The 25,768-nt window shown below is 46.5% G+C and overlaps 1 protein-coding gene across 4 annotated transcripts in view; it reads right to left on the bottom strand.

Moving 5' to 3' along the window:
* Positions 1 to 530: 530 nt before the first annotated feature.
* The window catches only part of FAM53C (family with sequence similarity 53 member C), a 137,843-nt gene continuing 112,605 nt past the window's right edge, over positions 531 to 25,768 (bottom strand). For all 4 annotated transcript variants that reach the window (XM_086931825.1, XM_086931827.1, XM_086931826.1 and 1 more), the window contains one exon: positions 531 to 1,119. In XM_086931825.1, coding sequence (XP_086787951.1) covers positions 880 to 1,119 — 240 coding nt within the window. In that variant the 3' untranslated portion in view covers positions 531 to 879. The remainder of the gene's footprint in view (positions 1,120 to 25,768) is intronic.

Raw genomic sequence — 25,768 nt, 5'->3', positions numbered from 1 at the left:
AATGAGGACATACTCTTCTTTGGGGGCGGAGACATAATTTAGTTGCCTAAAAGCAGTCCAAAGCATACACACGATCATCCTCCTCCCCTTCCCCAACTCTGTGGCTAGCTCTTTTCAGTATCCACTATGTTGTAAATTAACCTATTTTGAACACAGCTGATCTTCTGCTCCTAATCCCCACTGCACATCTTACCCTTCTATTTACCCATAGTTCCTTCGCTTACCTTTCCCAGTACTTAAAATTCTGCAACCATCCTTCCTGTGCCCTCCCTGGATTACTTCCTCTTTTGAACTACATCTTATGGCTCATCTAGTAGCCCAGCTTTTTCTGTACTTCTGTCTTTTGGCTTTCCTGCACCCTTACTTCAGATGCTTAATTTGTATCACGTTAGATTTGCGGGTATCATATTTCCAATGAAGCAGAAGCCCATCTACCTCAAATATCAGAAATAATTTTTTTTTCCCAAACAAATTTCACAGCCTCTTCCCTCAACCCCCCAAAAAAAGAAAACCCAACAAACATATCCCACTTTTTTTGTTTTTGTTTTTTTAATGGGACGCAACAAATGAAGCCATCAATCCCATTGGTGGGAAGGCAGCCTCAAATGTGATGGGAAGCTGGTGGTGGAGCCTGGCCCTGCTAAGACCCTCCAGACTCATCTGCCGAATTGAGACCCAGACTCCTGCTGGACATGTAAAAACAACACATAAACCCCCTTCCCCAAAATGTCCCCTGTGAGGGGCAGCAAGTCCATGGAATGTTCCAGGCTCCAGAATGCCTGCACGAGTCTTCCGAACAGTATGCGCAGCACCAGATCCGGAGTTTGGCTCTGCAGCCGAGATGTCTCCTAGAATCATTGTTTCCTGAGTTTGGATGCTTTAATTTTCCTCAATCAGGTTCAGATCCAGGTCGGCAAAGTCGTGCTGGAAGAGTCTGGAGTGGGTGGATGTAATACGGTCTCGTCTGATTTCCTCCTCCTCCTCACTCAGCACATGGATGCAGCTGGTGATAGGGCTGCTGGAAGGGCAGGGTGACATCCCAGTGCAAGCCAGAAAGGAGGAGGAAGAGCTCCGTTCATCAGAGTTATCGAAGAAACAGAGGGTTCCCACATTCTGCTTCTGCAACAGAAAAGATCATGAGGCAAATCTGAACAAAGCAAAACGTAAATCAATATTTAAAACTTCACCAGCAATCAACCTAATGTGCTCATTACAAGGAAGCCCAAAATGACGTCTACAGGATACTTCACTAATTTTGATAAAGCAAAAAAATATATAACAGAATAGGGATGGCAGTAGGCACAAAGTCGCATCTGAATCTCTCAATACAATCAACAATTCAACACCGCCATACGTGGGCATTAAATCAGACACTACAACAATCCTTTGCTGTGGAGTAAATACCGTTCTCACAAAAATATATCAAAATTATATTTAGGATATTTTAACTCACTTAGTAAAATTTAGGCCTATACACAAATATGGTATTTCAAATGTCAATACTTCACAATACCATCCCCTGAAAACCTACATGCCCTGTTCCACCCTTCCTCAAATCCTATTGCCACATACTGCATCAATAAATAAGCAGATTACAGTACCTGCCTATCTGCCACTGAAAGAAAAAGGTAACCAATAAAGACAGGTTTGCAGGGCGCAGAATTTTAAACTCCAATTCTGTGTTCATTTCTACGATCTCAAGCTTGGGTGGAAGAATTAAACTCGTTTTTCCTCAAAACCTCTCTCTGTGGCACGTTTACAATGGACTTGTCTAGTTCAGGACATCAATCCTCCAATGCCCCACACCTCTAGATTGTGTTTATACAACCTTTTAGTATGAACATGCATGTCTTACTGCTACGCCTCAAAGTGAAAACACTGTGGAGGTCGGTTAGCATATCTAAGTGCAAACTATTCTGAAAGTAGGCATTTCCTTTCCACAGCATGCGATTAAGGTTAATGCTGCAGAGATCAACAAGTAATATTTACATAAGTAGTGGGTTTGAGATAAGAGGATTCCTAAAATAAATTTTAGTCAATAGAGTAATATTTGATTAAAACAGTACACAAGAAAAGTTTTACTGGAACATACAGAAGTCTTATGGTACTCATTTGGATAAAGGGACTTAAGACTGAACAAGGCAACTGAACTAAAAGTATTTACAATTTTGCAACTACAAGTCGGTTTGGTATGTATGTACATATTTAGGCCTAGCTGGGTGGGTATCTGATTGCTATTAAAATGTTAAGGGTTACAGTGGTTGCCATAGATCAATAATGCAGTTGGCAGCTTTAATGGGGTGTGTGAAGGTGCTTCTTAATAGTGGACCATGCAGGAAGGATGGATATCAAGAGGGAGCAATAAAAAACAATGGGCATCAAGAAGGTGCAAAACCACAGACTGTACAGAACGAGCAGGAGTGACGCGGTAATGAATCAGAGAAAGTTTGGTTTGAGATGGCTTTATGGGCTAGGTCAAGCATCTTATGTGCTCTATGCTTAGCAAACCACCACCATATTTGGCTGCCATATACTGAGATGAATGATCTCTTTAGGTTGAAGAGAGTCTTTGTGGTGTACCAGACTAGTTACTTACCACAAACAATAGTTTGTAGCCTGCATGCTTTTGCGTTATTCCACCATCTAATGGCTCGGTTTTGAAATTTTCTTCAAAAATTTTTTTTCTCTTGGGCATTGCTCAGAGGCGGAGCAAGCAATACTAGCCAGGATGTGGAGCACAATTCCGTAATGACAGAGTACATTATCACCATCTTTTGTTGCAGGATGCAAAATATTTAAGCACGTTTATCGGGTAACTACTAAACATGCACTGTGTGCTGAAGACTACTGCATTCATAAGGGATTTTACAGTTTGAAATGGGGGACGCCAACCTATCCTTAAGGAGTTTTACCTGGGAAGCAGTTATGGTGAAGTTAAAAAAAACGACTCCAAGCTCACATTAAGAGTAATGGTGCAAATTAATTTTTTGCACATCATCAAGGTGTTAGGTGGAAAGATGATGGGACCTGAGTTGGTGGCAGCAGAAAAAACAGTAAAGTAATCCACCTGTTTTTGAAAAACCTATGCAAGACCAGGCCCCATCCAAAGACACACGGCTATAGAAGGCAGAAGGGAATAGGATATGTAAGAGGTAGGGTGCAGAGAGAACAGTAGTGGTCCTAGGACAACCTTGGGGTACAGCAACAGGTAAGGAGAAGCCATAGAAAACAAAACGAAATGAAAATTAAAGACAGGATCAAAATTATATGAGAACGACATGCCTTTCTCAGGGGAAAATCTGTTTGGTTTATATCGGTTATATGCTGAAATGACTGATTAGTGCATTCATAGAACCACAGAAATGATCATGGTCTACCAAATACATGATACTGTTTAACAAGTATTTCATCTGCAATTTTATAATAATGATTCGTCATACACCAGGATTCTTCATGGTTGTATTTTAACCATTTTGCAGTATAGCAGAGCCTTGTGGATTCTCTACCTGCCTCTTTAATCATAATACACAATTCTTGTGGTAAACCTAAATGTTAAGATTTTCAAACTCTGAGGGTTAATACGATCAACCTTTCCTTACTGAGAGGTTCTATCTTTGTGTAGAGGTATTGTTATCATTATATCGCCAGATGACATTAATTAGATGTGAGCGCCAAGTCTTACATGCCCAACTCACTCATTCAAACGAGCTCCCAGGAAAGTCTTCTGTTACCGACGAATGAGAGAGAATTTTTCATACCGACTGAAGCCCAGGTTTGTTAACAACACTACAGCTGTTTGCTTCTGGAATACCAAAACAGTATTCAAAGTCCCCTTCACCAACCAAGAGTCTACATATGGGTACACATGCAAGGCTGAATGTCTTAGGTGTGCTGCTACACTACTAAATAATTCGGGAAAACACTGTTTGCAAAGGTTTTATCAATAGATAGAACTCTGAATTGATACTGAATATCTTTCTTGACAAAACCGGAGAAACAACTGATGTTCTGGATGCATCTGTATGTGAAAGAGTACATCTTTTTAATCTATTGCTTCCAGAAAATGTTCCACTTCCAACAACTGCTTATTTTCAATACGTCAGGATGACAGCTTGGGAGTTATGCTCAGACAGAGTGAATACTATAAGAGCAGGATGCTCTCTCCTCTAATTCAGAGACCGTTAACACTCAACAATAGCTGAATCAAACATCAATTCACCTCAATCTCTTGTTCAGCAGTCATCTGCCTCACATGCTGTTAACTCGGGACCAGAGAAGCCCAGTAATTCTCATAACTAGGATTTCACATTACTGGACTTGAATATAAATTTGAGAAAACATTCCTCTATAATGGCTGGCTCCTCTAAGACCCCCCCTCTGGTCCGCCACAGACTACCAGTTTAAATGTATTCAGTAGTACTGTGTCGGATCAATCATCAATAGCACTACGGAACTCTGAAACTTCTGACTTTGAAATACTTGGGAACTTGTCTTGTAACTATCCTGGTCAATGCACACAAGTATCTGAGTCTTAAGTGCATTGAAAGAGTCTAGTCTGTTTAGCTCTTTTCGAAAAGTCATTAAATATTTCAGACCATATCCATGACATTTTATTGGTAATATTGAAGGTGCGTTTAGGTCCAAAAGAGGAGGTGGTATTTCCTCATCAAGCACTTGAAATAGAAACAAATGAGGCATGCTGTAAGCTGGGACTTATGAACTGTGGCCTGCAAGCAGAGAACCCTAAGCTCCAGTAGAGAATCAGCATCTTCCCCTGATCAGGGGACGAATGCAGCCAAATTAAGTTGGTAGTGGCTTCTAGAAAGAAAAAACAACTATGAGAAGTCCTACCTATTCGCCAAAAAGTTTTTTTGACCCTGACCCTAGTAGCTCTTGTTCCCAGCACTTCAATGAAGGTTCTCAGCACTGGCCTGGAGACCTTCTCTATTTTTAGACTTCCTAACCACCTCATATCGGGCTTGACAGTTCTTGGGGCCTTTCGACAAATGAAGTGAAAATCCAAGACAAAAAAAACAGGTCTTGCGGAACAAGAACAAATAGAGAATCTCTAAGAAACATGCAAGAAAGCTTCGATTACAAGAACTGGGCGAATCCAGCACCCTCATCCCAAAAACCCTTGGGGAAATTCCAACTAACTCTCACAGCAACCTGTCTCTTCAAAGTGCAAAAGGAGGTCTGGCTGCAATAATGGACTACGGCTCCATAATAAATAGCGGAGAAGCTGATACTTAAAACAAACCCAGGGCCCTCCAAACTGCAGTCAAGGGACCTAAATCCTCGGGCTAAACAGTTTTTTTGCACAGCTTCGCAGGAAGATATGAACCATTCATGGTCTAATGGATCTGTTCATCCATTTCCCTATATTCCTGCTAATACTGTGGTGTTCGATTGTGGGGCTTTATTTGATTCTGATTTATGAATCATTACTTCTTATTAACTTGTTTCGCTGAGATGGAGAACTTGAAGATAATACAAACAAATGATTTTTCTGTTTTCCCAAATGCATCTTCCTGCAGCTCTAAAGGCAATGGTCCAGTTCCACTCTAAAATTGTTACAAATTTGATTCTTAAAAAATAGAGACTCACTTCACTGTAAAGGAATTGATGTGACTCCAGTGTTCAGGGAAAATAAAATGCCCAACCGTGGTCAAGAGATTTTGAAGTCTTTAATCTCAATGCATCAATGACCTTCCCTAAATGAATTATCTACAGCTATTTTTACATCTTTACATGTCTCTGTAATGAATGGTGGGAGATTTGTAAGGCACTATGGGACTTCTGCCCAGGGGTTTTCTTCTACTCCTGAAGATGAGCGTACAAAGTGAAATTGGTTCACTCAATTGTGCCTGTACATCGTGCCGCATATTCAATTCTTCATTGTTAGCAATAACTTAAAAATGGTTACCTAGAATGTAGCTCATCTAATGGCTTCTCCAGAAAACCTGAATTTTTTAAGTAGTCTAAGAACAAATATAATCTGCATCAAGGTAACCTGGTGCCAGACTGACTTTTTGTGCAATAGTGACTTTGTCCTAAATTGCAATGCCTTTCCATTAAAGAAAGGGCATGCGGGGGGACAGGGGAGCCACTTATCCCCTTCGCTGCAGGGTGTTTCCCCCCTGCAGTGCGGGGGGGGGGGGCACAGCGCACGTTTTTAGAACGTTCAGCACAGCGGGGAAATTAGCCCCGCGTGCGAACGTTCCAACGGCCGTGACGAGCTCAGCTTGTCATGAGTACAGCTCAGCTGTACTCCATGACGAGCTGAGCTCGTCACCAGCATGGGTGGTGTTATTGAGCAATAACATGCAGTCGGTATACAAAAGTTATAAAGATTCCTCCAATCTCTTCCATGTGATAAAGATTATTCAATCAGCCGATGGAAGGGTGAAAGACCCACCATTAGTGATGAATACCTATATTCCGCCAGATACAAATTATAACCTGATGCTCCCTGATATCTTTTCCTCTCTATCGAAAGTCATGAATAATGACATATATCAAGTTCTTCTGGTTGGAGACCTAAACTGTAAAGTCGCTTACCACTCGAGTCACTTTTTACTGGAGCGAGAGAAAGATCCAGCACTCCAGAACCCCGCCACAACTCCGCTCCCCACCCCCCCCCCCCCATTTGAGAACTGACTAAAGAGGGCACTCCCTCCTTAATCACCTAAGAAAGAGTGAGTGTGCGATAGTAAACGGCAGATTTAACCAAGACTTTCATGCCTATTGTACTCAAATCTCCTCAGGGTTTCTCTATCATCAACTATATTATCACCATATACTCCACCTTTCTTCTTTTGCAAGTGGTACATTCTCCACATAGTGACCACAGATTGCTGGTCCGCTCTCTAGAGATTAATCTGCACTCAGTGGGGTCATGAAAAGGTTTTATTACTAGCACAAAATTTGATAGAATCAAAAGGTAGGAGACAGTGACCACCATTAAAGACCTCTAATTTGAAAGGGCTTTTAGAGAGGGCTGTCTTTGACTTAGATTAATGGTGTTTGGACATTTTTAACTACGTTTCCACTTTTATTAAACAGATCGTAAAAGACAACCGCCCAAAGCCCAAGATTATAAATCGTTGTGGATGTAGAGTAAGGTCTTTCCCCTCCCCAAATCATGCAGATGCATGGAGGGATTTTATTCTATCACTATGAGGTGAACTACAGAGTTAAAATACAAAGTGAAGACATTCCTCTCAGTCCACGATTGTTAGCTGGCAATTACGGTCCACCTTCAGTGAGTGGAATCGAAACTTCCATCAGGGCCTTTCGATCCTACGGAGCAATGGGCCGGAGGAAGTTCCAATATCAGTTATCAAAAAAGAGGTCAATCTGTGGGTTATAATTTTGTTTGTCTTCGAACACGGTTTCATGAATGGAACGGTGCCTTCATTGCGGGCTAGAAGCCTTATCATTCCCTTGAATAAAAAAGCGGATAGAATCTCACCTGCTAATTATCGGAAAATTGCTGTTAGACGCCGAAGCAAGGTTTTTACTAAATGCCTCCTGGATCCTCTTAAAACTTGGGTTGAAGGTAGCATGATCATTCCACTAGAGCAAACTGGATTTAGGAAACCTCATGGAACACTGGACAATATTGTCACCTGCAAGCTCAAATAAAAAGTTTATTACCATCAGGGGCTCCTCGCTATATGTCGCATTTAGCGACTTTGCTGCAGCCTTTGACAAAGTTGATTGTCCAACACTGTGGGGAAGTTATCTAGTCTCGGCATTCCTGAAACCCTGTTGCACTTAATTATAGGCCTACACTCTTTAACTTGGTGTAAAATCCTGTTGAGCGGAGATCAGGGTCTATCTATAGATATTCTCACTAAAAACTGCCTGAAGCAAGGATGCTTACTTGCTCCCCTCATTGTACAAACATGACCTTCCCAGCTTTATATCGAAAAGCTCCGGTTTCCTACCCAGCATTGGAGGACGCTCTTTAACCTGCCTGCGTCATGTTGACGATATTGCAATTCTCAATCTTACACTAAAAGGCTAAGACAGCCATTTGGCGACCAGCCAACTATTTGTGGATTTGCACCATTTTAAGATAAATTGAAAAGTAAAATGTTATGCTTCGTAGGGAAGAAGGGCTGTAAAATTGTTAACTTTGCATGGCATTTGGGTCATCAAAAACTGGAGAGGGTTGAATCGTATCGTTATTGAGGTAAAATAGTAACTAGCTCCCTCAGCGATGGAGCATATCCAAACAATGTAAGGCGCATTCTCAGGAAAAGGGGAGTTGGTGCTTTTTCAACACTGTTGGCAGGAAAAAAAATGTCATACCTTCTTGTGGTGTATTGGGCCAAGATTCCCACTACCATACTGTATGCGGTGGAGCTAACTGATGTGGCAAGGTGGGGCTTTTTGGATCAGACTGAAGGTCAAATGTTAGGATTATCCTTATGTAATACTTTAGCATTGGTTGCTTCCCTAAGGTTCGAACTAGGGATTAGAAGCACATTTGAATAAGGTCTGGCAGGAGAGGTTCGTTGGGCCTCATGTTTGTTGAGAAGTGACATTTAGACAAAGGCATTATTTATGTATGGAAATATTTGATTCAAAGAGAGAAAAGTCACAGTTTAATAAAGTTTAGGTATGCTCTCGAACAATTATAGATAGACCAAACATTGACTTCTAGAACACCAATTCAATTAAAGTTCAGTTTAAAACATGCAAAGTCATTGCTAGTATAATGCAAAATGAGGTAAAGAAAGAGATACGTGTTCTTAGTGAAAACTGCTACTCTCAAAAATCCGCAATCATATTTGATATGTAACTTGTCACATGGGGTCAAACTTTTTTTGAGACTGAACTTTATGTTAAATTTTTTTACCGCAAAATTATTTGGTACCCCTAATATTTGTAATCTATGTCAAAATGACGCTCTAGACTTGAAATAGGTTTTGTTTGCTTGGCCTGCTTTAACGTTATGTCGGCTCAAGTGGTTACGACCTCTTTTTCTGAGGTTTAGCGTGCAAACAGCAGGTGAGGCATTTCATTTGCTATATATTCCAACAAATTAAATGCTTTGTTTTCAAGTTATTAACTGTTTTTAATGTTTCTGAAAATTATAGCAATATTTATCATATGGAACCGTTGACCTTTACCTGTTAATGTGATTGTCTTGGAAAAAGCTGAGTCTATCATAAGGTGTAATGTTTCATATGCTTATGAATTTGTATAATTCTATTCAGTTTGCTTCTCTTCAGAGTTGTAAAACATGAAAAAAAATCTTGTCACTGACTTGACCCTTGAAAGAATGCTGAATCACCTGTACCTAGCCTTTGGAACTGTGTGTTGTACAACAGTCTTCATTAGCCTCTTTTTGTCATGGAAGTTGTTTTTTACAAGACCCTAGCTCAAAGTGCCCCATACACTGGTGGTAAGCTTTTTCATCTCCTCTAATGTTGGATCAATTGTAGAGCTTAACTGTTTTCCTGTAAAAGGGGTATGTATATAAATGATATCGGACTTGTGTAATTGTGGAACATTAAAATACTTCACCATACATATTTGCATACAAGTTCCTGTGGACAAATTTCAAGTTCCTCTGGCTGCAAAATCATTGAACATCTAAAGATGTGTTGAAAATGGTCTTTCCCTCTTCAACTAGAACTCTGCCCTTCTTCTGAGCTACTAGGTTGATGCTGAAGTACAAGTTATTACTTACCTTCGGTAACAATGTATCTGGTAGAGCCGATTCTAGCCACAGATTCCTTAACGTAGAATTCCTTAACGTAGAATTATCCCCAGGCATGAGACTGGATCCAGAATTTTTTTTTGCCAAAGCTTCCCTGCATGCCGCGGGAGGGCGGCATTAAGCGACTCCGCCCTGACACTGTTAGCGGACCGGACGTCAGCGAGGTCACATAAGTCCCACCCCGGCGCGCGGACGTCAGTTTTCTTCAGAGAACTTTTCCGCACTACAACGCAGAGCCATCATAAACAAAACTGTGAGAGTATGGGAACTGTGTGCGAAAAAATCTGAAAGGGAAGAAGCGTATGGTGAAGAACAGCGCCATTAGGGACAGTGCCAGGCACTGTGTTACTGAAAGTCATGGAATGGAAAGAGCAGAGCACCGCTACTGAGAAGCAACACTGCAAAGCGAAGGCGTTATCCACTCTGGAGGCAGAAAAACATGTGAAAATGTCATAGCAGACAACAGAAAGTCTGCAACCACAATCCGGAACAAATGAGTAACGATAAAATTACCCCAAGAAAACACCGTCAAGGAGGGTCGCATCCCTTGTAAAGAGCTAAGGGCTGAGGCACAGCCAAGAGACCCCAACCCAGAGGTCTGTAGAGGATTCAGAAACCCCAAGCAATGAAAAAGGGAGAAGATTATGAGTAGGCCCCACACTAGAATAAATAAACAACAAGGTCCACATCTAGAATGTATTCTGTGAGCCAGAGTATATCAGGCATACACAGTATTTGTTAAAATACCCCTCACACACCAAAAGGGCCCTTGGTGTCATGCTTCATCATCGGGGTCTTCCCGCCCTGCTGCGGGACGGGCGTGCTACGACTAACGAATACGCTGGAGCACTCAGATATTGTAAGTGCTATGTGAAGTGTATTGAGTGAGTGTGAGTAGGGTCAGGAGTGATATGGAAAAGTGAGATTTAAAAGAATACCTGGCCTTATGAAAGCAAAAAATTCTTTATTAGTCATAGGCTGGTACCATTAAAAATAGTGTGGCGGAGACAATCTAGCTTTACAATGGGCTAGTTCTCCTGGTGTTGTCAACATGTTTCGAGGCTGACGGCCTCTTCGTCAGGACGAGGTCAGATTATAATACAACTGCAAAATCTCATTCAATATTGAACAGTTATAGCCCTGTCAGTATTTCTGAGTCGTGGGCAGGAATAAATGGGAGTCAGTGCCCCATGAGCCGGTCTGGAAAAGGGGTACATGGAACTTCCATCGAGCAGTCCTCGCATCCTCCCTCATCCGCAGCTTCCGTGATGAACACGGAAGCCGCGGATGAGGGAGGATGCGAGGACTGCTGGTGCTCATGGGGCACTGACTCCTATTTATTCCAGCCCATGACTTAGAAATACTGACAGGGCTATAACTGTTCAATATTGAATGCCATTTTGCAATTGTATTATAATCTATTTTCTATTCACTTGTATACACACATAGCACACATTGTTGCCAACCTTAGTGAGTGACAGAGGGATCTGACCCAGTCCTGACAAAGAGGCAGTCAGCCTCGAAACATGTTGACAACACCAGGAGAACTAGCCCATTGTTAAGCTAGATTGCCTCCGCCACACTATTTTAACGGTACCAGCCTATGACTAATAAAGATTTTTTTGCTTTCATAAGGCCAAGTATTCTTTTCAATCTCACTTTCCCATACCACTCCTGACCCTACTCACACTCACTCAATACACTTCACATAGCACTTACAATATCCGAGTGCTCCAGCGTAGTCGCTAGTCGTAGCACGCCCGTCCCACAGCGGGGCTGGAAGACCCCGATAATGTAGCATGACACCAAGGGCCCTTTTGGTGTGTGAGGGGTATTTTAACAAATACTGTGTATGCCTGATCTACTCTGGCTCACAGAATACCTTCTAGAGGTGGACCTTGTTGTTTATTTATACCATTAACTGGAGGAGGGTGCGCCCACCGAAGTGCTTTCTAGCACTACCTCTTCACTCCCCCTTTTGATTCTTTGTTTACCCACACTGAAATAACCAGGGTGTAGGGATGCAGAAGTACACATGAACCTACCGTCCAAGTGCCAGAAAGGAAGGAGTGGAACAAATAAAACAGAACAAAGCATCCTGCCAGGGAGGAAGTGAAAGAGGACACTCGCAGAAGACAAAGCCATATGGAGAGAGGTGAGTGCCGAAGACCAAGCTGAAGGTCCTCGCAGAACGGGGAGGAAGAGCGGGTTGTGAAGGAATCTGCGGCTAGAATCGGCTCTACCAGATACATCGTTACCAAAGGTAAGTAACTTGTACATCCGATAGAGACTACTAGCCGCAGATTCCTTAACGTAGAATAGATATCCTAGCCATACCCAGAGGGGAGGAGGGTCTGCGAGAGAACTTCACCAGCAGCTTGGAAGAACACAGGGCCCCAACAGGGGATGTGTCATGGGGGCAGGAAGGATGGCCCAGCCCCCACCAAGCAGAAGTAAATAAGAACAAGGAGGAGGGAAGGCCAGGATACCACAAACCTACCGAGGGGTAATTGGTACCCGCCAGAGAACCCGGAGGGACAGACGGCACCAAGAGAGTACTAAAGGAAGAAAAGAACCACCCGCAAAATCCAAGGAGAAGAGGTGGAAACAGAGGCAGAGCCTGCCTCAGGAGAACACACACAGCAAAGGGGATAGCTAAACGGGTATCAGCCCAGAGGTAGGGGACAGGGCAGGAATGGCCCCACAGCTGAGAAGCGCATACGTGAGAAGGAAGACAGTCGCGCAAAGCTCCAGCAGAGCAAGGCACAGGAGCACACGGGTACACGCAGAGGCCCACGGAGGTGGACTATAACGACCATGCGTGCGCAGCAGGCAGCTGGTACATACTATGAAGTAGTGTGCCCAGAACAAGACGAGCGCACGATTAAGACAGAGGCAAGCGAACCCCAGAACAAGCCCAAGAGAAGGACCGTTCCAGTGGCACAACCCAGCCCACAAAGAGATTTGGGACCGGCCAAAAGAAAAAGAGGAGAAGCGAGAAATATGTAGCACGGACCTAAAGCGGTCAACCTGAACACAGGAGAACACCAGGAATATCCTGGCCACCCTGGAACCCAAGGTAGAGGACCAGGCCGAAACGTTGGATAATAAGGTGGAAACACCAAGACACGACGCCGTGGACAGCATGACAAAAGTCGGTCTGGCGATCCAGAGGCTGAAGAGGGAAGGCAAAAGGCACACAAGCAGATATCCAGCAGGAACAAACGGCAAAACATATGACAGGAAAGCCCTCTAGAAGGAAAGAAACACCATCGGATACTGAGCAGGACAGAACCTGGAGCAGCGCAAGCTGCGCTAAGGTGGAAGAAAAAAGACCACACCAAGCGGTATACAGTGACGCCAGGAAATGCGAGAAACCCGAGAAGGTATCAACACCCGCCCAGCTTAGAAAGGAGCTATACAATAGCCAACAAGTACCCCCACCTATGGTATGACCAGTCCCAAAACAAAACAGGGGAACACCTCTTAGGGAAACCCGCAGCCGAGGTCCAGAACAAAAAAGACCTGTGGGTATCACCACAGACAGCTTACCAATCAGCCACAAAATATACAGATGGTCCAACCTGAGGACCTATACGGCTTTGCCAACAGTAAAAAAAACACACCACAAAAGTTGAAGGGCTGTACCAGCAGCCAAAAGTAGAGGGGAGCTAACTTTAGGACCCTGAAGGCATTCCCAGCCACAGAGGGGCCAACCGAAACACTAGGCCCAAAGAGAAAGGTGGGATAAACGCCTCCCATAAGACACCTGAGGACCGACAAGCCAAAGCTTACGGAGGGGGAGGGGAGGATGACTGAGCCCCGCAAGGAGTCGCTGAATAGCAGAGTCTGCGTGGGTGTTAAATAAAAGAATCCCATCAAAGGGCAGGTCAACTAGACGCTCCCGTACATTCTCGGGAAAGACGCTATCCCGTAACCAAGCATGGCGACGGAGGGCCACAGAACTCGCCATATTGCGGGCGAGAGAATCAGAAACATCCAAGGCCGAACGAACAATAACTCCCGCCCATCCAGCACATGGTGCGGCAGATCAGCGCGGACACCTTCGTGGGAGGTGTGAGACAGAATGGACTCCGTGGAATCCCATAGGTCAGAGGTAGCTATGGCCAACACACAAAGTGTGTTGAGCGCGCGCAGAGCAGCACTAGTGGAGAGAATGTGTTACACCCCCAGGAGTCCAACCACCGGGCCTCCCGTGACGGAGGGAAAAACACTGAAGGCAAGGAAGGAAAAGCAGTCTGCAGGACAGGGCCCTGGGCTGATGAGTGGGAAAAAAGGCAGACTGGATCGTGCGGAGCAGGACGGTGGTGGAGCGGCTGAGGCACCGGATCCCCATAGCAGGAAGCCCCCAGAAGAGAGTTGTGGAGTGAAGCTTCAAATGGAAGAAGCGGCTCCCCTCCACCAGAGCTCTGGTGGAAAACCTCCAACAAGTGGTCCGTTGGGAGTGGAGCGACCGTGTAGCCCATTTGCAAAATGCCGGTGGCCGTGGAGATGGCCCGGACAAAGGCCACATTCGCCTCCGTAGGGCGATGTGGGGGAGAGAGCAACTCTTCCGTGGGCGAAGGTTGCAAACTAAGCCACCCGTCCAGAGTCCTGCTGGAGGAAGAAACAGCCAGCCCCTGTAGTATGGAGGACCCATGGACGAGTGAGGGGCATGAGGGGTCTCCGGAGAAGGCAGAGAAGCCTGCGGTGCAATCAACAGCAAGGTGCAGAAGAGCGGGTCTGGGGCTGTGGATGTGGAGACGGCATAGAACCCGCCCTGGAAGCCTCCGGGGAAAAGGCAACGATGCGGCGTCCAGTCTCCGGCGAATAGGAGACAAGGAGATGACAATCCTTCAGAGAGGAAGGGGCATCCAGAGAAGTGTCTACGATACGGCGCCCGGGAGTCCGCCATGGGCACCGGTGTGTCGTCGATCGGCGCCACAGTGTCCACCAGGGGTGTTGAGTTGACCACCACCACCACGTGCCTCTTAAGGAGAAAGGGGCGGGGTAGGAGCCAAAGCGGCCAATGAATGGCTCCAAAAAGGCACCTGCTCGACCTCAGACAAGGCAGCCGCCTGCGTAGAGGAACGAGAGGGACATGGGGAGGCGCCCCAGGTCCCCTCCAAACACCCACGCCGCCGCCAGGGCCGGGGAGGAAAGCCTTCGGTACCGGAAAGGTGTTGGCTCGCCCTCCGGTAAGACAGCCTCCTGCCCGGAGGACCGAGGACAAGCCGTGAGTCCCGGCGACCTCCTGTGACACCAAAGAGGCCTGAAAACAGGTCAAGGGAACTCACTCTGGAAACCGCGTTGCACGCAAAAAAGTCAGCGCGTTGGGTGGGACTTGTGTGACCTCGCTGATGTCACGTCCGCGGACATCGTCAGGGCTGAGTCGCGTGGTGCTCCCCCCCCCCCCCCCCCCACCCGGCACGCAATCAATCAACACATTTGTAGAGCGCGCAACTCACCCGTGAGGGTATCAAGGCGCTGAAGGGGGGGGGGGGGTTGCCGCTACTGCTCGAATAGCCAGGTCTTGAGGTGTCTCCTGAAGGTGAGATGGTCCTGGGTCAGTCGTAGGTGTGCGGGTAGGGAGTTCCATGTCTTGGCTGCCAGATAGGAGAACGATCTTCCTCCGGTGGTGGCTCTGAAAATCCGTGGGACGGTGGCGAGGGTGAGGCTGGTGGAGCGGAGCTGGCGGGTGGGGGTGTAGAGGCGGTTGTTGAGGTATTCGGGCAGATGTTGTGGAGTGCTTTGTGTGCGTGGATGAGCAGCCTGAACGTGATCCTCTTGCTGACGGGGAGCCAGTGCAGGTTTCTCAGGTGGGCTGATATGTGGCTATGGCGAGTGATGTCAAGGATGAGTCTTGCGGAGGCGTTCTGTGTGCGTTGAAGGCGTTTCTGGAGTTTGGCTGTGGTTCCTTGCTACAGGGCATTCCTGTAGTCCTGTCAGCTGGTGACGAGGGCCTGGGTGACCGTCTTTTTGGTTTCGGTGGGGATCCACCGGACGATCTTTCGGAGCATGCGCAGGGTGTTAAAGCATGAGGACGAGAATGCGTTGACTTGCTTGGTCATCGGGTGAGAGGAGTCGAGGATGAATCCCAGGTTGCGTGCGTGGTCAGTGGGTGTCGGTGGGGTGCCCAGCGACGTGGGCCACCAGGAGTCGTCCCAGGCGGAAGGGGATTGTCTGAGGATGAGGACCTCCGTCTTGTCTTGAGTTCAGCTTCAGGCGGCTGTGCCTCATCCATTCTGCGACCTCTTTCATTCGTCCTGGAAGTTGGCTTTGGCGGTAAGAGGGTCTTTGGTGAGTGAGAGTATGAGTTGGGTGTCGTCTGCGTAGGAGATGATGTTGTGTTTGCGGGCGATGGTGGCGAGGGGGCTCATGTAGATATTGAAGAGGGTTGGGCTGAGTGAGGAGCCTTGGGGTACGCCGCAGATCTTGGTGGCCTCGGAGCGGGAGGGAGGCGGACACTCTGGGTTCTGTTGGAGAGGGACGATCTGATCCAGTCCAGGGCCTTACCTTGGATCCCAGTGTGGTAGAGGCGGGTTATTAGGGTGCGGTGGCAGACGGTATCAAAGGCTGCCGAGAGGTCCAGGAGGATGAGAGCGGCCGTCTCTCCGTTGTCCCTCAGGGTCCTGATGTCATCGGTGGCTGCGATGAGGGCGGTCTTGGTGCTGTGGTTGGCTCGAAATCTGGAATGGGATGGGTCGAGCGAGTGGTTTGCTTCGAGGGATGCAGTCAGCTGTTTATTGACTGTCTTCTCGATGACTTTAGCAGGGAAGGGGAGAAGAGACATGGGGCGGAAGTTCTTGAGGTCTTTTGGGTCCGCTGTTGGTTTCTTCAGAAGGGCGTTGATTTCTGTGTGTTTCTGGCTTCCTGGGAAGGTGGCTGACGTGAAGGAGCTGTTGATTATGTTCCAGAGGTGGGGTGCGATGATGGTGGGATGCTGTGGCAAAACATTTTCCGGATCAAGTCTCACGCCTGGGGAGAATTCTACGTTAAGAAATCTGCGGCTAGTAGTCTCTATGAGATATAAATCCTCCATCTCTTCCCACAGTCGGTGACTATACTTATTTAAGAGCGTGTTGAATTACCAATGTTTCACTGTGTGGCCGCTGAGCTTTCAATCTTCATTCCCACCTAATTCTGTTGCGTTAGACGGGTGTGGTCATTTTTTATTCCTGTTTTAATTCTCTCTCTTCTTTGAGCCGGTCTTAATTCATACAGGCCTTGGGATCCTAAAAGACACTAAAGCTTCCTGGAAGGACTGTTACCTTTTAATTAATCAAGCTATCGCCATATTGAATGTCTGTCTTTTTATTCTGCTCCAAGAATCCTGGATATCTTTTGTTGTTCAAGAGGTTTTGCATCAGCAGTCTTTTTTTCCTATGTTAATTACCTTGTTCACCTTTTGACTTTGATGCTCTTCCAAATTCAGACTGATGCTGTTTGGCTTTTCCATTCCAGTGGCTTTTGGTTTGGATACTTAAGAAAGGGACCCCTTAGTATCTTCCTCAACTGGCTATTGTTTCGGTGTGGAGTGCTTGCCTATTTTTTTCTTTGATCACATTGATAACTTAGTGGATGGTTTGTGTCTGTGTTTTCTCGGAGTCCAATTCCTTTGTGTCATAATAGGCTTATGATCTTAGTCTGAAAGTTTTTTCACAGACAGACTCAAGGCTCTACATTTTATAGGCTATTTTGTGGTACCCTGAAACAGACTAATATTCCTCCTGATCCTCCTCTGATGCCGGTTTCCTCCAAAAAGGAGCCCTTTTTCTTTGGTCCCAATGCCGCAGAGTCAATTTACATTTCAGTTTCTGTCCAGTAGGCCAAAAAAGTCTTAGCTCTGTTTTTCAATTTTTTTTGGCTTAAACAGCTAACATATTCTTTGACTTGTGGTCATTTTGAAAGACTGAATATATACACAACAGGTCTAAGTCATTTAATGTAAACTTCAAATGGCAGTTTTAACCCAATTTAAATAACATGGAATTAATAATGGCTTTGAGACGACTAATAGTTTACTGCACTAGTACTCGTTCTCTAACCTGGCTGAATATCACAGTGTACACGTATTGGTAAAGCTAATAGATCTCATCTTTGGGACCTATTTGCTTTGCCAATGCTTTCTGATGACGCTGTACAAGTGAGTTGGTGGTATTACCCCGTCCCAAAATCTATGGTATGTTAAGACTGTATTTGGCTAGTTCTACTTCGCTCAAACCGCCCCTCCCCTCTCGAAACAGGGGGGTAATAGCACTACTTAAAGCACAGCATGTGATTCTACAAGACAACCCCACTGCAAAAACAAACAAAAAAAAAAAAAAAAAGAACTGGGTACCTAATTTGACAGCGAGAAACTCAACCTAGATTCCAATGCAACCCACCCCAGTGAGGGAGTGCAATTAGTGATACCATAAAGAAAAAAAAATGGAATAGAAGATGGAGGATAGGTTTTAAGGCAATGTGAAATTTCGTTGGACGTCATAGGGAGTCATACTAGACACCCCCTGTAAAAAAGAAAGAGGTTTATAGATAGTTGTCTGGACCCAACCATTAGAGGATGGAATAAAACACTTAGAAGACGTTTGAAAAAACACAAGTGTCTTCCTCCAGTTGGCAAAAATAGGTTTTTGGGGCAGTAGAGAAAGGGGTGAGCCAAAAGTGGACTCCTTGAAGGTGATCACAGACTACTAGTGGGTTGTGCAAGGGACCCACAGACTGCAGTCCCTCTGCAACATAATTTCAACAAGTGTGTGGTAACGAATATGCTACTTACCAGTATGAATCTGTTCTTGGCATGTAGGGCTGCTAACATTCATATCGATGCATAGATCGCCGCCTAGTGTTGGGTCCGGATGATTGCACATTGTTGTCCTGGAAGAGTCTTCGAAGTATCACGCGATAGGTGGCTCCTCCCCTGGACTACAGTGCGCATGGGCATCCTCTCCATCCTCAGATTGTTTTTCGCCATTGTGGCAGAGATGGAGTGTAATCCAGTGAGTGATGTCCATGCTATAAAGATATTCTGAATGCTACAGCTGCTACAGGCGCCGGGGAGGAGGGCGGGCGATATGAATGTCAGCAGCCCTACATGCCAAGAACAGATGCATACTGGTAAGTAGCATATTCGGTTCGAGGCATGTGGGCTGCTGAATTCATATCTTTGCATAGATTACATGGCAGTCCCTCCTGTTAGCGGCGGCTGCCCGTGCCAGCTGCAGCAGTCTGAAAAAGAGTTTTGAGAACAGCCTGTCCTACCAGCTGCCTGCTGTTTAGAATGCACATCTACGCAGTAGTGTTTCGTAAATGTATGTGTGATAGACCAAGTGGCTGCCTTACATATCTCTTCTAAAGGAATATTCCCCAGGAAAGCCATGGACGCTCCTAACTTACGTGTGGAGTGTGCTCGTGGTGGAATGGTTAGTGTGCGTTTAGCCTTAGCATAGCAAATCTGTATACACTTAACGATCCACCGGGCTATCCCTGCTTTGGAAATGGGGTTTCCTTTGTGTTGTGGAGAAAAAGCAACAAAAAGCTGTTTTGTTTTTCTGAAATCCTTTGTTCTGTCCAGTGCTTAATTTGTAAAATATTAAGTGCAGGTGCTCTCATTTTTTTAGCATGCCACACCCACTCGACATGGCTCCGCCCACTTCCTCCCGTGGCTCCACCCACTTCTGTTATCGGCTCCGCCCACATCCACAAGCCTCAAACATGAGAGCCACCTCCTAACTCCTTGAGGTCTGTAAGAAGCTGAAGACTTGGCTCTTCGCATAAGCACCTAGGGGACCTCACACCTGCACACATGCCTAACTGTCAAACGCGTTCCTGTAAAAGTAAATTAAATTAGGAAGAAGATGAGAGACTTTACAACGACTATCATAACAAAGCTATTGAAGGGAAAACTAGGTCAGGCACACCTGGTGGCATCCAGACTATATTGCCTTTTCAGAGCAAATCCAGGAGTTTGCAGGGCTCACCTCTCTACACCTCCTTCCTGGCACTGCGAGGATTACGCAAGGACTGTGGTGGGCACCTCCACGCAGAGCTGAGTGATGAGACTTACACACTACTGGAGGCTTTTGCTTTACATACTACTAAAAAGAACTAGTCAGACAGGATTACACACACTATGCTAGTGTCTTTTTGCATCACCATTGCCGAATGCAGATAGATGGCACTTGTGCAACCTTTGCACTGCTTATTGACTGAAAGTGCAATATTTGCACAAGCTGACCAGTGCAGAAATGTATTTTGCATCAATTGGTCCTTCTGGTGTTTTTATATTTCTCTTGCAGTGAGCGCAAAAGCAATACGACAGTTTAACAATTAAATGCATAGATGTGAAATCATTTAAAAACTGAGACCAGATTACATTGATGGCACCAGTACAGCTTTGCACCAGTTTCTTGCTAAAAAGTGACAAGTGGCCTCCACTCTCTTCAACTCAACATATGCTAAACAGACCGCATAAAGTGAGCGATTAAGATAGGGACCACGTTGAAAATAATAGTGTTGAGCGCAGCAGAAGAATGATGCCGCGCTCCTGTAAAAATAAATTAAATACATTTGTCAGTGACAAATACCACAACAATGCATAGTTGATGTCACTGCCTCCCTCATGATTGTGGGTTACATTTGACTCATGGGGGATGGCAACACATTGCTGGCTCATGGGTCCACTTCTGGTGGGTGAGATGCCCTCAGCTCTCCTCTGCAAACGCAAACCACCGTCCACGCTGGTACTTGGCTGGGCTGTGTTGTGTCTGCAAGCACAAGGCACATGGGGAGCGGCACAGCCGTGACGTGCTTCAGGTAGCGCGGTCCAAGAGGAGAGGACTCGAGTAGTGGCGCCCTGCATTCATGGTTCGGCTGCACTGGACAGCAGTGCAGGGTGGGCAGGATGTCAAGGGAACTGGCACTACTCCACGGTCCCGATGACTTCAGAAAGTTCAGTTGTGCGTTACATGGAACACGGGTCCTGACCTCAATGAAAGCTTCCGGCAGCCGAGTGATTGGGGAATATATACAGCATGAGGAAAGGTTTCAACTGACCCACCCGGGCCATGCAGTAATGGACATCTTCAGCTTACACCTCTATAGCATGAGAGGTAAATCCGCCATGCTCTTCTGCCTCCCGCAGAAGCTGTTTGTTTTACAGAGAAATCATATTTATTTTAAAGATGCGGCCTCAGTGTAGTATAATTATAAACTTACTTGAACTAGAAGAGTTCAGAGACAGACGTTTCCCGGTCCGTCTGGAGGCCGCGGGTCGCACTGGGACCCCCCGCCGGGGCCGCATAGTTCAGCTGCAGCACTGACTGCTCTGCAGCATGATGCACTCTGCGGGACTGCATCAGTCTTCTTCGCCGACCCCCAGACACTGGCTGCTGACACTCCTCGTCCCCCCACTTGGTCGCAGTTTAAATTGCGCCACCACCTGCTAGCATCACCAATGCCTGTTCTTGCGCGGCGGGCGGCGGTGGACACTGTGTCTGTGTGTCCTCCTGGCACTGTTGTCGCCGCGCCGCCGGCGGTGACATTTCACTCCGGGTCATAGCTGCCAAGGTTTCAGATCACCAAGTGTGACATTTTCCTAATTTCAGTGCTAATATGAGTGACATTTGATCGAGCATGAGTGACACTTTCTCGCGAGCAAAATTAAGCAATTAAGATAAGGGAAGCATATAAATATCACAAACAACCATTTGCACAACGAGAAACTATTATTTTAAGCAGTTTAATGTACGGTACGTGACGTCACTTCTTTATGAACTCCAGCAATGAAATAAGTAAACATAGCCATATGTATTTATCAGCTACAGTCTACTGACTGACATTGTGGAATAATTGTTTCGAAGAAAGCTAAAAAGTTAATTACATTGACCGTATTACAGTGCTTTATTGTCCAACTCATTGATGCTCACAGTAATATTAACAGCAGAGAAGGGTGAAACGGACAGCCAGACCTGCTGGACCGGGCCGAAGACCGCGAAAAGCTGAACTGCAAAATTATGTGGAAAACATTAGAAATTGACAGTGATGCCCCGACTGACTGACAACTCGCTGTGTGTGTCGCCCACCCCAACTATGTAGTGTACATCGGGTCTGGCTGACGGCTTAAAGTTCCCCAATAGGCGGCAGGCCGGCTTTAACGCGATTGCGTGCTCTGACACAACAACATTCAAATGTAATCGACATTAATAGCATTATTTGTGTATAATAAAAATTCAAAAAGTTTTGACAAGTACTTGAAGTGGCAGGCCGGGTGCGGTGGGCAGACTTCAATCATCTTCAGAGCCAGCCATCTGCAGCAGTGTGGTCTAGTGGGCGATCGGATTCAAATCGGCAGCTCTGCTAAGTCAAGCAGCTGGCCGCCAGTGACCCCCGTGGCAATTATCTGCCAGTCAGTGCAGACGAAGCTGCGGTCAGCTGTGTTCTCAACTTCACAGTGACTGCAACGTAAGTCCCCCACAGCGTGGGATGTCCGGCGGCCGAGTTGCAGGTGCGAGCTCCACATTGTCAATGCAAGCGAAGCACCTCCGAGCACAGAACACCATTATTGCCGCAGCGGGCGCCACCCCAACAGGCAGTAAGCACAAGACTTGCCCTCTGCGTCTTACAAGCACTGGTAGGCAGCAGGATGTGAAGTCACTTCCGTCCCGCCAGAGCGGCGCCGCAATAACGCACAACTTGACTGGGGCAGGCCCGCCGGGGTGTTAATAGTAACAATTGGATATACTACCGTCAGGTGGGCCTATGTGGTGACTCAGCGGCGCTGCGGAAATTGAATACAAAAAAATACATTGTAGCACTTGAGCCCGCAGCTGCTGCCCCGGAGCGCCCCAAGCCTCAGCCACGCAGGCCACGCGGAATCAGTTTCAGCGACAGTGCTTGTGTTTTTATAGCTAAGCTGTAACTATACATTAATGTGCGTGACAATGCATTTAGCACCAGACTGAAATAAATGCGTTAGACCCGGCCCTGATAAATAAGTGCCAGTGCTAAGCACCGGAAAGCACCGGCACAAATTAAGCACTGGTTCTGTCTATATAGTACATTAGAGCCCTTTTGACACCCAACGTGTGTAGGGATCTCTCTGCGACATTTTCCGGATTAGGAAAGAAAACTGGCAGTTCTATGGTCTGGTTCATGTGGAACTGTGAAATTACCTTAGGCATAAAGGTAGGGTTGGTGCGTAATACAACCCTATTTGCGTGGACCTGTATGAATGGCTCTTGAATGGTTAGTGCCTGGAGTTCACTGACTCTCCTAAGTGAGGTAATGGCTACTAGGAAAGCAATTTTCCAGGTCAGAAATTGAATCTCACAAGAGTGTAGAGGTTCAAAAGGTGGTCCCATTAATCTGGTGAGGACCACATTCAGGTTCCAGACCGGTGACGGTGGGTGTCTGGGAGTGATCACCCTTTTAAGTCCTTCCAGAAAAGCTTTAATGGCAGGCACCCTGAATAATGAGAGGTGCTGCCTGTTCTGAAGATAGGCTGCTATGGCGGATAAATGTATACGAATGGAACTGTACGCTAGATTACATCTGTATAAATGCAACAAGTAACAGATAATGTTTTGAATAGACTCATCCAGTGGGTTAATGTCATTGTTGGTACAATATATGACAAACCTTTTCCATTTAGCCGCATAGCATGCTCTGGTTGTGGGCCGTCTTGCCTCCTTGATGATATTCATACATTCTGGCGGCAAGTTAAGGTAGCCAAATTCTAGGACTTCAGGAGCCAGATCGCCAGGTTGAGCTGTTGCGGATCTGGATGCTGAATGTCGCCATGGCTCTGCGTCAAAAGCCTGGGTGTGAGGCGTAGCCTTTGATGCGGTACCACGGACAGTTCTAGAAACGTGGTGTACCATGGTTGGCGTGCCCACATTGGAGCAACCAGGATGAGGGTCATCGAGTGTTGCCGTAGTTTGCGCGCCACCAGCGGTATCAAAGGCGCTGGGGGAAAAGCGTACGCAAATTTGCCTGACCAGTTCATCCATATCGCATTGCCCTGCGACTGTGGGTGTGGGAACCTGCTTGTGAAGCTTTGGCATTTTGCGTTTTCCCTTGTGGCGAACAGGTCTATCTGTGGATGACCCCACTGCTGGAAGTACGGTTGGAGTACTGATGGATGTATCTCCCACTCGTGCATCTGGTGGCTGTGTCTGCTGAGCAGAAGGTGTTCCGCCATGAGGAAGATGTTCCTCTGAATGGCCCACTTCCACATGCTGAGCCAGATGAGACAACTGTGGAGAGTGCGTTCCTCCCTGCTTCTGTATGTAGTACATGGCAGTCATGTTGTCCGTCTGGATCAACACGACCTTGTTGCACAAGTGTACCTTGAAAGCTTTCATCGCCATGAAGATTGCCATCAGTTCCAGAAGGTTGATGTGCATCTTCTTTTGCTGTGCGGTCTATAGTCCCTGCACTGTGTAATGGAGTACATGAGCTCCCCATCCCTGGAGAGACGCGTCCGCCGTCAGTACAATTTGTGGAACAGGCTCTTGGAACGGTCGGCCCTTGCAAAGGTTTCGTGGGTTCCACCAATGCAGAGAGTTGAATGCCCGACCGCTCACCAACACTAGGTCTTTTAACTGTCCTTGAGCCTGATTCCACTGACGTGCGAAGCACTCCTGAAGCGGACGCATATGTAGTCCCGCGTGCGGGACTATGAAAATGCAGGAGGCCATCATGCCTATCAACTGCATTAACACTGTCGCTGGAAGCGAGCGTTGAGGTCTGAATTTCTGTATCAGCAATTGCATGCTGTTTATTCTCACTGAATTTGGCTGAGCTTTGGCTGCCAGAGTGTCTATTGTCGCACCCAGGTACTGTCGTACGTGGGCGGGCTGAAGGTGTGACTTCGGATAATTCAGTGAGAATCCCAGACTGTGAAGAAGATGACTGGTGTGAGACATGTGGCTGGCACACTGCTGGGCCGACTTTGCTTGAATAAGCCAGTCGTCCAGATAAGTGTAGACATGTATGTGCTGTCTCCTGAGGTGTGCTGCTACTGTTGCCAGGCACTTTGTGAACACCCTGGGTGCTGTCGTTACTCCGAAAGGGAGGACTTTGAACTGATAATGTTGATGTTGAATAGTGAACCTGAGATACTGTCTGTGTGATGGGTGTATGGGTATATGGAAATACGCATCTTTTAGATCCAGTGTTGCGAGGAAGTCTCCCTGACTGAGTAACGGCAGAACCTGCTGCAAGGTGAGCATATGAAAATGCTCTGACAGAATGTAACTGTATAGAGGCCGAGATCCAGTATAGGTCTGAGAGACCCGTCCTTTTTGGGTATTAGAAAGTAGAGAGAGTACACCCCTGACCCATGGTCTTCTACAGGCACGAGCTCTATGGCCCCTTTTTGCAGCATGCTGACGACCTCCTGCTGCAATAAGTGTAAGTGCTCTGCGGACATAGAACGGTGTCTTGGTGGGATGTTGGGTGGAGTGGACGTTAATTCCAGACAATACCCGTACTGTACAATGTCTCTCACCCACCTGTCTGTGGTGATGGACTTCCAGACCGGCAGGAACTGTTGTAGTCTCCCCCCGACAGGTGTTATATGGTCGGGGGCAGTGACAGGGCGTCACTGTTTGGTATTGGCAGAGGATCTGGAACTGTTGTTTCCTCTGCCTCTGCCTTTGATGTTGTTTCCCCGATATCCACCCCGGTTGTTCTTATTGTAGGTGGATTGTGTACCTCCCTTATTGTATTGTGTCTGTTGCGTTGACTGGCCTCTTGAGGGGCCTCTAGTATTGGAGCGACGAAAGGAGCCACCCCGAAACTGCTGTGACTGCAGAGCCCCCATAGACTTTGCAGTCTCTGTGTCCTTTTTAAGTTTCTCAAGGGTGGTGTCAACCTCAGGTCCGAATAAGAAGTCTGGGTTAACTGGCTGATTGCGGATAGAAGTTTGAATTTCAGGTTTGAATCCTGAAATCCTCAACCAGGTGTGTCGTCTTAGCATAACACTAGAGTTGATGCCCCTGGCTGCAGTGTCAGCTGCGTCTAGAGCGC

This window comes from Lissotriton vulgaris, chromosome 7 (assembly GCF_964263255.1).
Source record: "Lissotriton vulgaris chromosome 7, aLisVul1.2, whole genome shotgun sequence".
Classification (NCBI taxonomy): domain Eukaryota; kingdom Metazoa; phylum Chordata; class Amphibia; order Caudata; family Salamandridae; genus Lissotriton; species Lissotriton vulgaris.
This window is presented reverse-complemented; position numbering and strand designations above follow the sequence as displayed.